This window comes from Pongo pygmaeus, chromosome 7 (assembly GCF_028885625.2).
Source record: "Pongo pygmaeus isolate AG05252 chromosome 7, NHGRI_mPonPyg2-v2.0_pri, whole genome shotgun sequence".
Taxonomy (NCBI): Eukaryota; Metazoa; Chordata; class Mammalia; order Primates; family Hominidae; genus Pongo; species Pongo pygmaeus.
Genome location: NC_072380.2, coordinates 70785844 through 70799663, shown reverse-complemented (window position 1 = coordinate 70799663; position 13820 = coordinate 70785844). Strand labels below are relative to the sequence as shown.

The 13820-nt window shown below is 37.6% G+C and overlaps 1 protein-coding gene across 3 annotated transcripts in view; it reads left to right on the top strand.

The window, feature by feature from the left end:
- Window positions 1–13820, top strand: part of TOX (thymocyte selection associated high mobility group box) — a 317642-nt gene that overhangs the window by 289247 nt on the left and 14575 nt on the right. For all 3 annotated transcript variants that reach the window (XM_063668797.1, XM_054498277.2, XM_063668798.1), the window contains one exon: window positions 8132–8212. In XM_063668797.1, the coding sequence (XP_063524867.1) occupies window positions 8132–8212 (81 nt within the window). The remainder of the gene's footprint in view (window positions 1–8131; window positions 8213–13820) is intronic.

Sequence of the window (13820 nt, the reverse complement as noted above, 5' to 3'; positions counted from 1 at the left end):
AAGCAGTTTCTCAATCAAAATCCAGTTGCTAAAATAATTATGCCAAGTTTGAGAGAAATAAATTTTTTTATCTTACAAAAGTAAATATTTTAAAATTTGAACACTTGTTGAAGAGTTACCAAAACAAGGCATTGGGATGACCAAAACAGTTTTGGTCACTCTAAAATGATTTGTCCCCATGCTGTATGCTCCTTTGACTTCACAGGAGTTCAACATAACCTATCATTTGAACGTAAAAGATGATCTTGCTTAATCAAGAGAGTGAGGCTGCAGATTATGCCAAAAGGTATGGTGTAGGACACACGTTGGATTCAGGCCTGTGCCAGAACCAAGCAGGGAGAGGGTCAAATTAATGAAATCAGACACTGCTTACAAAAGGGAGCATATTGCACCGGCTGGACCACTGCTCTGCTGCTCCACGGCAGCCCTTCTCTAGCAGTTTGCTAGAGTCATCAGCAGAGCAAACGTGCCTGCCTGAAATGCACATTTGGGCATCCAGAAAATTTCAACAAAATATCCCAAAGTGTTATAACAGTAGATTACCGCCTGTTCTCTCCCTTTATGTTAACTCATTGTGCCAACATACTATAATATCTCCGTTTCAAACTTAAATTAATTATGTTTTGTTCTCATTTAATATTCAAGTTGGGGAGCACACATACTGCTATGTATTTTTAAAAGAACGTTCCTGGAGCAGATTCGAGGCTGACTATTAAAATTCAAAATTTTGGACAAATATGCATGTTACAGAACCAACCATGTGATGCTGTTGGCATTGTGTAGGCAGCTGATTCCGGTGGAAGGCTAAGATTTCATGTGCCACAATTGTTCCAAAATCCTGTTGTCATCATAGCCCACAATTATGAACAGCTACAAATATAAACACAAACTGGGAAAAATGGTCAAAATCATTGATGACTTATTGGGGGCCTCAGAAAATTACAATATTTAAGGAAAAACGGCTATTAGTGAGATTACAATTGAATGTTTTCTTGACAGCCAGAGGGAACATGACTAATAGAGCTGCTGTGTGTTTATATCACATGCTTCCTCATTGTGGAGTATAGGCGGGAGTAAGAAGCCACTGCAGAAGGGCAGATCTTTATTTTCAGAATCCATGGTGAGTGAGAAACAATATGTACTTTGGTTTCTGTGAAGAATCTTTCAAAGAAGAGAAATCAAAAGGAAGCTGAAAGAAGCGATAAAAATCCTCAAGGAACACAAAACCTCCCTTATGAATCATTCCTACCAAAGCCACTGAACAAACTCCACATATCAGAGATCTCCCCATTTTAATACTTTGGAAGATGGTACTGAATCTGGAATGGGAGCAGAATTGTGTTTGGGATTCCAACCGGGGGTTTTAAATGCTAATGACTCGTAAGACAATGGAGAGCCCATTTCAGAAGCATGCTAAGTTGTCTAAAAGGCACCAGATGGAGAAGGAAATAAAACATAAGTATTGCTGTGATGTTGGTCTCTGCTACTTATCTTTCACGGACTGGAACCTGCAGAGAAAGAAAAATAAGTTAACAATATCACACCCTTTGTATTAGGATCTTAGGAGTTTGAGCAACCCTCAGCATCTTTTTTATGAGGTTCCAGCTAAATTTCCTGTCTACCTCCATTATTTCTGAACTCTCTGATTCTGGTCGTTGTAGTGGAGGACCTGGGTTCACAGTGACAATATAGAACAAATAAAACCCTACAAAATAAAAGAGGTCGTCCCGCTTTGAAGCAGAAAGGGTTGGTCCAAAGAGCTATAAAGTGTTCTTGGGTCCTTTTTAGCCACGGCAAGCCGGCTCTTAAGTGAAAAAGGAAAGTCACCTTAAATCAGAACCAGATGTAAATTACTAAATGAACCTTAAGTTCCTAATTGGAGACACAGTCGGGCTGTAAGACATTTAGCAAATTACAAACAAAATGTTCTTGTTTACATTACATTAAATGGCTTTAAAGCTGCAGCCAAAGAGCTAAATAAACATGCTGTTTTGCTAAAAATGGAGTGGAAAGCCTATTCAGAGTTTAGTGTATTCAGGAGAAACCACAGCCCACGGTACCCAGAGTGTGTATTTTTGTAAATGCTGGCCCTGTCGTGGAAGAGGAGAGTAGATTTACCTAGAGATCCAGAACCTAATGAGCAGATCTCACTTGCAGGGAAACTGTTTGAATACTGTTAACATATGCCTTCTTTCAGGATGCATAATTCATATCCAAGGATATTAGCCATAGCAGTTCAGCTCAATAGCAACACCTCATTATTTTATTCCTCAGTATTTATTCCTATGTTTGACGCCTCGTGAAATTACTGTTAATGTGTTTATATAAGGGCAGATCTGACACAAGTGGGAAGAATGTAATTTCCTACTCATTCTTTCCTGCTGCTGTGTCCTCTTCCCTGGTAGAAGTGGCAAGTGTAAATAGTTAATTTGCTTCAATTATGAGCCTGTCCTGCTAAATTAGAAGCAGCAGGGATATGAAGAGCCAGAATTATACTTATGAGGCAGCTGACAAATCCTCTGAGCCCACAGAATCAAATCATTTCCTCCTCATTGGTGCTCAGACACCCACTACATAATGCTGTCGGGGTTTCTTTTTCCCCTTTATCTTCTGATAAAATTTGGATTTTTATGTCAACAATGCTTAAGGTTAACTAAAATCCTGTCTCACTATAACATTCACACATGTGTTTATCTTGGCCATTTTCTTATAAACATTAAGCATTTTCCCAATTTTTTAAAAACTAGGAGTGAAGGATATGTAAAACAGTTGCTCACTTAAAAACTGTAGAATGTAAGCAAAGTCCATATTCACACAAATTTGAAATTGAGCAATGAAAATTATTACATGAAATGGTGAGCATACTTGTAAAATTCAGATATTTATATATATATATTTATTACATATATTATATATATCCACATATACAATTATTGGTACATAAATATGATTCTTACATGCCTTTTTGGGCATAAGCATTTGTTTTACACATATACAAATATTCATATGCTCAGACACCATGGGAGCAGTCATTTCATTTGAAATTTTCCATGATGTTGGCAGGAAAATAATTTAAACATAATACTCCTTCAAGTCTGTTGTGCTTTATCTATAATTGGAAAACATGTTTGGGTGGATTGTATACCTGTGTATCAGTCCACTGTTTCCATTGATGTACACTGTAATTTAGAACATGCAGTTCAGTTTCATCCTTAGCACACATGCTAATGCTGATTCATAGAAGGAGAAACCTGAGACCACGGATTAGATGCTCAATAAATATTTCATGAGCACCTACTATGTTCCAAGCATGCTGGGGCTTCAGCAGTGAACAAAAGAGTCCAGGTCTTGCAGTTGTATGTCTTGAGAGAAGAATCAAAAGGAGTTCTCATGGCTAGGAGAAACCATTGAGCAAAGAAAGATGGAACATTTGACACCAGACTCATTTTATTCACACCATGGTTTTACCATATACCTGTTCCAATATATTAGGTAAAATAATTACCCATTCTAGTCTGTTTTCTTATCTGTAAAATGGGGATTATCCCATATTCATTATGCCAATGCAACATTTTTATTGAAAGAATTAGAGGTAATATATAGAGCGCATGATCCGCAAAATGCACACAATGGAGGCATAATTTTTAATGACTTTTTGATTTTAATTTTATAACATCGGTGCCTCACACCACAGTAGGCGCATACTGGGCACTCAGTAGATTGGTAAGCATAACTGAACAACATCATACTTTCCTTAGTGACCTTCATTTAATAAATCAACAGATATGTATTTTGTAGCCATTTTTTCAGGCAAGGACCTCGGTTCGGATTCTTACCATTCCAGAAACGTCAAACCGACGTTGCTGAGACCATTTACATGGGTCAGACAGTCCTCAAAAGGAATCCATAGCAAGATGTTTGTCACATTGTATAATGTTTTCAATCCTCTGAATACCACTTTGTAAAGGCCTTGGAGCCTAAGGAAATGCTGAGCAAGTTATACAAGATGGACATTTAACCATTAAGTTAAATGGACTAAGTTCTATATAAAATATAGATGCACTTGCTCTAACTGACCTAAATAACAACAGCCTTGAAAGAAGCTGAAAATTTTAAATTTCTAAAAAATACTGCAGGGAATTGTGGTAAAATTCTAAATCCCTATACATTTCTAAGGATTTTCTATAAATATTGAAATAGTAGTGGGAAAAACTACAATTTGAACTTACCCAGAATGAAGAATGCCTTTAGTTTTTGGATAGAATCCAGAATTGGAAGAATTTTACATTTTTTCTTCTTATTATTGTAAAGACTGTTGAAATAAACTATGACTAGAGATTAACTAAGGGCCAGAGCAGAAAAGAAGGAAGGAAGAAGGAATTAAATGGTATTTATAAGACTTTGCTTTTCTATATGAGCTGGATGGATTGTTTGTTTAGGGAAGAAGCAGAAAGTAAAAGGAAAATGACAGATTGTATGGGAAATTTTTTCTGTTTGAGTTCGTCATATCATTGATATTGAGCTGCTGATTTCAATTAGGGATTATTGGCTTATGAAAACATGTGTACATGCTGGTATTTAGAGCATTTCAAAAATGCCTCAGTGAATCACTAGATCATATGACAGGATTTGGGTTCTCTAGAATTGCTATTTGATGACTATCTACGTATGTTTTAGTTTAGCCCTTATATATGTTTTAGTTTAGCCACTGAGATGCAATCCTTAGATGGGATATGGTAGCTTTCTTGGAATAACAAACCACAGCATATAACTTAGTTAGGACAGGATGAACTCAAACGTGTTTGGATGAGTGGGGGAAAATGATAAATGATGTATTATGATTTTTAAATCCTCATCTGGCCAACTTTGTACTTTAATTCAAACAGCTGTGGACCATTTGGAAGCCATTTTGTAACTCAACTAAATACTAATATTTACTGTATGAATCACATACCTTTAAAATATTTGTCTTTCCCTAAGAGTGAGAGACCATTTCTTTCCTAAACTGAACTTTGACATAAATCAGACCCATCCTTGTCAGTTAGAAGGTCTGTGCACTTGCTCGTGGCAGTGGTTGTTCATTGCCAAGTGCCGTGCTGGGACATCTTTGCTCTCTGCAAGCAGAGGACTTTCTTTATCTATCATTAGAGGCTTTGAAATGTTTTTGAGAGATTTTTTACTGATAATTTTTAAACATCTTTTTTTAAAGGATTTCCCCTACTTCACCTGCATGTGGAATTTTTATGTATCATTATCATTCATTCATAGTTGAGGCCTTTCTTCAGACATTTCCATTAAATGTAGAATTCAAGCAACATCCTTGTCCAATTTGAGAAGGTAACATCAGAAAGACATACAGAGTGTACAAAATGGGAGCCATCAGGTAGTTCTCAAAGACTGAGGTGCTAATTACTGTTGAGGAGACCACCTCATATTTTAATTCTGGCCCAGGCTACTCCCCTTTCAACACAATTACAGGAGTCTACCTTCTGAAATGACCCCCCTTTGAATTCTCCCTCTGAACATCTGCAGCTATTCAGGAAAGAGTGTATCCATCAATCCATGTAATGTGACGTGATGAGTTTACTCTTTTCTAAAGTGGTATTTAGGCACTTATGCGATGATCCCACATAGCCAATCATCAATAGCCAATAGGGAGCCATTTGTAGAAAACAGGGGACTCTGCATGCTAGTCAGGTATCCTGTAACAACATCGATTCTGGAGGGAAACCAGGGGCACATATGCAGCCTGAAACATGTGGAGTTAGCCACCTTTCTTCCCTGGTTGTTAAGCAACAAATTTCAGGAAAGTTAACACTTTGTGTGATGTTAACTGCCAGGAGCTCAACAAAGGGATAGCATCGTAGTCACACTGTTGCTGTTTCAGTAGAAACCAATGAAAGAAAAATGATAGATGCTGTAGTCAGACCATCTGGCAATACTGTCTTATCTGCCACAACTTAGAAAATGCCACTGTGGGCAATGCTATGAACCAAAGTGCATTCTATTTGCCTTTGAAAGCAAAACACATCCTAGTTTGCTGAATGGGAGTCACTTGGAGTAGCATATTAATAAAAGCATGATAGAAATGCTTAGGGTATACAAAGATGCATTACCATAAAAGACGTATTGACTAAATGTTTGCTTCAAAGTCCTGAATAGGATTTCTATCTGTATGGGAGAAAAACCCTCTTGAAAGTTTTGAGGTATTAAAAGCAAATGTAAACATTGTCAGTTTAAGGTCATTAATTATAAATTATGTCTTTGAGAAGAGGTTTAAGGAAAAACTATAAACAGAAATCTGTCTCTCAAAAAAAAAATAAATCAATGAAAAGCAGGAGAGCTGTTTCGTGGCTGCACCAAGGCTTACGATATACACAGATCACACTGTTCAAAGGCACTTACCTGACTTTAGCATTTATTTGTTTTCACGTGTGAATTTCCAAAAAAGAATTTGAATTTGACTTCCAATAATTAGCTCAGTAAATTTAGAATACTCCTGTGCTTGAACCAAAGGTTTATTGGCTTTTTGCTTAAAAAAAAAAAAACTCTGAAATATAATTTTTAAAGTTTCTTTAGTTTCATACTTAGGATGATGGCACATTGATTATATGATAATATTGTACTAATTCTTCATTCCTTATTTTACTTGGCTTTTATTAGACCAAAATGCCAAATACAGAAGTCAAGGCTGAAGCCCCCCCCTTTAGGAGAAAAATTAGCACATTCATTTCATACAGTCCTGTTATAATTCTGTTGACAAGGTTAGTCATTTGTTTACCTTAAGCAAAATGTTCTGCTTTAATTAAAATATTCATGAATAAATAATATTTCTCACATCTCGAATTTCATAGTTGGTGTTGGGCTCAGCAAACCACAGTCAGCATTTGAAACCATAAATTGACCCCTGCTGCCAAATGGCAGATATTTGGTCTTTAGACATAATTTATATTTAACTACTCTGACTAATTCTGAAGCCACTTTTCAATACTGATCTGTGTGTCTGTTTTTGAGTTCAGCATTACAAAATATTAGCCAAGCCTTATGCCCTGCTGTAAAATCCAAAATGTGGGAAATTCAAAATAGCTGTATCAATGAAAATACATTTCCATTTACACAGTGAAGGATGAAAAATATTTTGTTCTTTCAGGCTGATTTCAAAAGATTGCCAAAAATATACTCTAAAGCCTTGAAAGAATCAACTTAATGGTAGCAGACGGCCATGTGTGTTCACTTTACTAATCTTTCATTTTCAACTCTAATGACTGCTCACTGTTTAACTTAGCGTTGTGACCTTTAGCATACAAGCAAGTCATTTTTCAGTATTTTTGCTCAATTTAGGATGATTTTGCTTTTATTTTCAAGATGATTCCCTCTCAGAAATGGAAAGCTTCTGTAAACTGAAATTCATTTCAGAACATTTTTACCTTTTCAAAATGAGGTGTCCACAGACCCATGACATCCAGTGTTTTTCTTGGAAAGGACATGACCAGAGTGGACTTCAGGGCAGGGCACGCATGCAATCCACAGCCACTTGGGCTTCCCATTCCTCTCCCAAACGTGTCCTTAATCACCATCACTGTTTCCTGAGTCTTTGAAAATAGAACTTCAAGGCTCCAAATCTTAACTCAGTGATGAACCTGCACTCTCCATTCTGTTTCCTTTGATTTGCTTATTGAACATGATTTGTCATCTCTAAATTCTGTCTTTGTTTTTGTGTTTAGCATGGAACATATATATCAGGATGTGAATGTGCTGTGGAGTTATCTGCCCATTATATAAATATGAATGCCTTATTTACTCACATGTGGTTTCCCTGGGAACCTTCGTCAATAGTATCTTTGTAAGCCCACTACCTCTACACTCATATCTACCCAGATAAATCCTTTCATATGTTTTATGTAAAAGTGTAAAGTTTTACTGTTGTTAACTTTTTTTTTCTTTTCTAGTCTATTGCCATACTTCTTAAAAATCTGTTTCAGTAAGAAAACACAATCTTTGGGGAGATATATATTATTATATGATATAACTATAAGTGTGTATGTGTGTGCAATTATCATTCTATATTGTACTTCTCTGAAAACAAAAGCAGATGCACTTTCTAATTTAAGACTCTTTGCTGTTGTTGCAGGTCTATAAAAAGAAAACCGAGGCTGCGAAGAAGGAGTACCTGAAGCAACTCGCAGCATACAGAGCCAGCCTTGTATCCAAGGTAACGTGCAGTTGTGTGATATTGTGAAGGATTGTGGCCATCTCGGCGCAGACTTTGATAGTCACTTAAAGGCATAAAAGATCACTTTAACGATTCTGCACAATCTTCTTTGTTGGAAAAACAAGTAAATTACAAACAAAGCTACATGATATGGAAATATTCGTTCAGCTCCAAAAGACCAGAGCAGCATCCCCTGGGCCATTTCTAAAATATTGTCCACCTGTGGATGATTGGTTTTGTGGATTAGTCACAGTACATTCTTCAACCTGAGTCAACTTTCTACTTCTCCATATCCCCTTATTAAATTGTCTCCAGGCCCCCATGCCATGGCCTTTACTGAGGACATGCCGACTGTAAGTTCTAGACTCATTACAGCAGTGTTAGGAGGTAAGCAGGACCCAAAAATGTTTATAAATCACATCATTTTGTTTGAAAATAAAAACACCGCTTAAAAATATTTAGTGATTTAGAATATCTTAAACACTAGTTCTTCCTGTTATAAATACCCAAGAGTTTCATGTTATTAAAGATACAATTTCCGTTATGGAATTCTTCAGAAGGTAACCTCAGAGAAATGGACTGAGTCTATAAGCATTAGACACTGTTATCTCAAGTCGCAAATTGGCTGTTACAGTGTTCACTGTGGTCTGGGGCTCTGGACTTCATCCCATTTCCCCTTAGAAAAGACTTTTTTTCTTATTCACAAATAGCCAGACTCATTGTAACTCTAAAATAATTATATAAATTATGTTTTATTGAGGAAAATACATACTGAATATACTGATGCAGAGAAGAAAAGAGAGCCCAAAGTACAAATGCATAAGAAATTTCCATAAACTATTTGTCTAATCCAGTCTTATGTTCTACTTCTAAAGTATGGCACTGTGAGAAAACTTTAGTTAGATATAATTTACCTTAAAATTTCTAGCTTTTTTGTATTATCTCACACTTTCTAATTTATCTAACTCCTTCTGAAGCTATTTATATTTTCTGCTGATACCAACTCACATTTCTGCATATATTACATAGAATGTATATAAAATTATAACCTAAAAAGTGTAAAATATTAGATCAATATAGCCATTGGATTAAACAGTCACGTGGATATTGTTAACAGATAATTATGCCAAAAACATAGCGGGGCTTTTAAAAAGTTAATTCTCCTTATTTCATCCAAGATCAGATTCTTTTTGAAGATTTTAAATAGAGTTTTAGTCAGAACACTTTACATAGGAGCAAATCAATACATGAAATCTCAATCCCAATACAAAGCACACTAGTTAATGATATGCAGATTGCCAGAATGCTGAGATACTGACTAAGCCTTTACTTTCAAAACAAGTGTCCTCAGATTTGCTCTTAGCTGCAACTTTTCTTACTATTCAGTTTCAGAGTTGCAACCCGCAGTGTACGGCAATTTGTATAAATGCTGCGAATTGCCATTTCTACATTTAAGAAACCAAGCACTTTTTTTACAGCTTACTCTGACATTTTTCTTCTCTTTGGCAGTAGAAATTTTGCTGGAGCTGTTGAATATCTATTTATGTACAACCATCTATTGTGTGTATACAAATTGAAGGAAAGTTACAAACATCCTCTCCAGGTTAAAAAAAAATGACCCTCCAATGTTGTATGTGAGTGGATATTTGCATTATAACTTTCTAGACATCATCAGAAAATTTTCCAGCCTAACCTCCCATAAGATATAATCACATATATAAAAATCTAATTCTTTTCCATTTTAATTATGACAAGGCAAATAATAACCAGTCATATTTAAACATATTTTTTCTACATTATAATTTTTTTACTATGTTATAAGTTATTTCCCTATTCTAAAAGATTTAAAGGGGCAAACAGAAAATGCTACATGATATATTCCATAATTGCAACTCCCAGGAACCACCATGTGCCAACCAAGCTCTATTTTTTCCCCACCCCCCATTTGTATATTCATTTGACCAATCTTCCTGGGCTTGTGCTCTGTGCCAAGCACTATGCCAGGCTCAGAGAATGCTGTGGAGAACAGGCAAATCCTTTCCCTAGACTGGAAGAACTTTATCTTTCGTCAAGGGAAATCGTTAGTGAAAACATAAACTAATAAATGATTGAGATTTGAAAATCCAAGTATTCTGGAGGAGATAAAGCAAGGGATCTGCTTAGGTGATCTACAAAGACCTCTTTAAAGAGGTGACATTGGATCTGGGGGTTGAAGGAAGACAGGAGCTTGTAGAACCAGAGAGCCAGAGGAAAGAGCTGGCCAGGCAGTGCTACAACAAGTGCAGAGACTCAGGGTGGCAAAATGTTTCCTTGAATTGAAAAGGTCTGTGTGGCCAGGGCTGAGTGAATGGAGAGAGTGGTGTGGTTTGAGCTGAAGTTGGAAAGATGGGCAGGAGCCCAATCCTGAAGGACTTGCAGGACATTTGAAAGGAGCTGGGTTCATTCTCAGTACAAAGGGATGCCACAGAATGGGTTCTGGTAGGGGACAGATAGCCTGATGGGACTTATGTTTTTAAAGGATCATTTTACGTGCATAAGTTCCCTTAATCCTCAGGCCTTATCCCTTGAAGTAGGCTTGATTATCAACATTTCACTGAAGAGGAAAGACACCTGCAGGTAACCAGTGGCCAAGGCTGACACTGACCTGCACTGCCCTCAGTCTTCTGCTGGGCCATGCTGCTCATGAGTCCTCTCAATGTGCTCTCCTGCACCCCTAAAATACCCAGTGCCTCAGTGTCATGGCACAGCATTGACATTCTCTCTGATAAGGTCATTTTTGTTCATGAAAAGCTGTGTTAGCCAGAGCACCTTGTCCATTTTCCTAAATTCTTCCCAGCCACTTTGACTTACTCATCCAGAGCTATATATTTTAGTACCTATTTTCTAGGCAAGGCATTCATTTCCCCAAATATGACTTCGCATTCCTAGGCCAATAGATCCTTTCACTAATTTGTGGCCATGTCATAGTCACAGTCTGCTCCTTCTTCCCTCTTCACCCCTAGGCCATACTCTGCATCCAGAGCAGGGCTGCAGGACACTTGTTCTATGTCAGACACAGGGCTGGATGCTGAGAGACAAAGATGTATATAGCAGATCCAAGTGGACTGTTTCATGATACTTGAAAGGCATGAAGTGATCCTTTAAAATTAGCTGCTTCTTACAGAACATAATCAAAAATAAGAGCAGTCAATGACCTTTGACTCTGCCTGTGAAACTGAGTCACAGGATTGACAATGCTTCGGTGATTACTTCTTCCATTTAAAAGTAGTATATACCAGCCAGGCGCGGTGGCTCATGCCTGTAATCCCAGCACTTTGGGAGGCTGAGGCAGGCAGATCACTTGAGGTCAGGAGTTCAAGACCAGCCTGGCCAATATGGTGAAACCCTGTCTCCACTAAAAATACAAAAATTAGCTGAACATGGTAGTGAGTGCCTGTAATCCCAGCTGCTCAGGAGGCTGAGGCAGGAGAATCACTTGAACCCATGAGGTAGAGGTTGCAGTGAGCCAAGATTGTACCACCTGCCCTCCATCCTGGGCGACAGAGTAACACTCCATCTCAAAAAATAATAATAAAAAATAAAAAAGTGCTATATACCATCTAATCCAGCAGATTAATTAACATGACTCCAGGCTTGAATAACATCGAAGTCTGCCAAAAATAAAATGCTTAATCCTAGGAAACAAATATTCTAGCTTTTGTAACTTCCAAATGGAAATCCTGGCCCATTCTTACCAGGATATTGAATTGTTTCCAATAGTAACAAAAATATACATGGCATCCATCTACAGAGTAGCTTCTATGTGCCTTACACTGTGGTAGGCATTTTACATGTGTTCCTATTTCCCATCACAGCAAACCTGCACAATAGGAATTAGCCCCATTTTCTAGACAGTCTCTAGGCAGAGAGAGTAAATGGCTTGCCCACAGTGGCTGTGGCAGAGTAGGACTCAAACTGCCCACTGTCTTGTTCCAGAGCTTATAGGCTTTTCTCTACCCTCAGTGATTCTCAAATGTTTTCATCTTTCAAACTGGCACCTCACTTTATTGAGGTAACAACCTCCCATAAAATTCCATGCCAGCTCTTACATAGGAAACAGCTAAGAGTAAAGCTGCCCTCACTTAATTGAGGGTGGAGTCCAGCCGACTGCTCACTCTGCTACCCCCACTACCAACAGAGGCTGAGACCTTCAGAGGAATCTGGGCCTGCAGAATGTTTGGAAAGCACTGCTTTGTGCCATGCTATTCCAGCCGGGTGGTACCTCAGCTGGTTGTGTGGAGCCAGTGACAAAACTGCCCAGCTCTGGTCACTCCTGCTATACAAGCATATCAGAATTTCAGGACACATCTATAGGACATAGGATGCTGCAAACACAGTGCTGGTCAGACTCCAGAATACCTTGTTCAATTTTAGGCTCTGTCATTTAAAGGGGGAAGTTGGAAAAGGTCATAAAATTGGCTGGAAGGCTGAAAGTTAGAAGATAGTAGCAGAAAAAGAGAGGATTCAAGATTATGAAACCCAGAAAACAAAGACTCAAGGGTGTTTAGGTCCACATTGGCATTAGACATAGGGGAGTGATTATTCATGCTGAGTTTTCTCTGACTACAGAGTAAGAAAATAGGTTCCATTTCAAATTAGATTAATTTAATCTGAACAGGGGACATTGCTAAACTCTTGAATTGTTCAAATAAACAACTTCTTTCCATAGAGAAACTTAAAAGCAGAAGCAAATGTTATAAATAAGGATTGGAGGCCTCTAAAGCAACTTCAACCTCTGCGCTTCCATATGGAATCACGGGAAGCCTGTTCTAGGACATCTACAAGTGCCACCTCTATCGTACTGGGAGAGTCCTCGGACTGAGGAGTCTGTAGTCTCTGGGGCGGGTGGATCCGGATTCGAATCCCAGGTTTCCCACTTCCTAACTGCATATCTTCATGCAGTTCCTTGGATGTTCTAAGTGTCCATTTACTCAAATGTTAAACAGAGAAGATAATAGGACCTACATCTTAGGGTTTCCATGAGGATAAAATAAGAAAATCTATATAAATTACATGGTTCACTTGAGGACATTATGCTAAATTAAATAAGTCAGTCACAGAAAGACATGTACTGCATGATTCCACTTATAGGAGGTATCTAGAATAGTCAATTTCATAGACTCAAAGAGTGGCACAGTGGTTGCCAGGGCTGGGGGAGGGGGAAATAGGGAGTCAATAATCAACAGGCAGAAAGCATTCCTCAAACCAGATGAATTAGCTCTGGAGATCTGCTGTACAACATTGGACCTAGAGTCAACAATACTGGATTGTACACTTGAAAATTTGTGAAGATGGTAGATCTCATGTTAAGTGTTCTTATCACAATACAATTAAAATTTTTAAAATTCAAAAATTTAAAAAATAAACAGCATGACTCAGCATCCTGAACATAGGAAGCACTTAATAAGTATAAGCTATGAGTATTATTATTAATTTTATTTTTAGTATTAGTAGGTATACAAAGGAGGGGGGAAGATTTGCATATCATTGAAAATTTAGCTGGATGATATTTTCAATTTGTCTTTATATCAAAGGCTACTTTGACATAAGGAAATTTTAAAAGTGACAT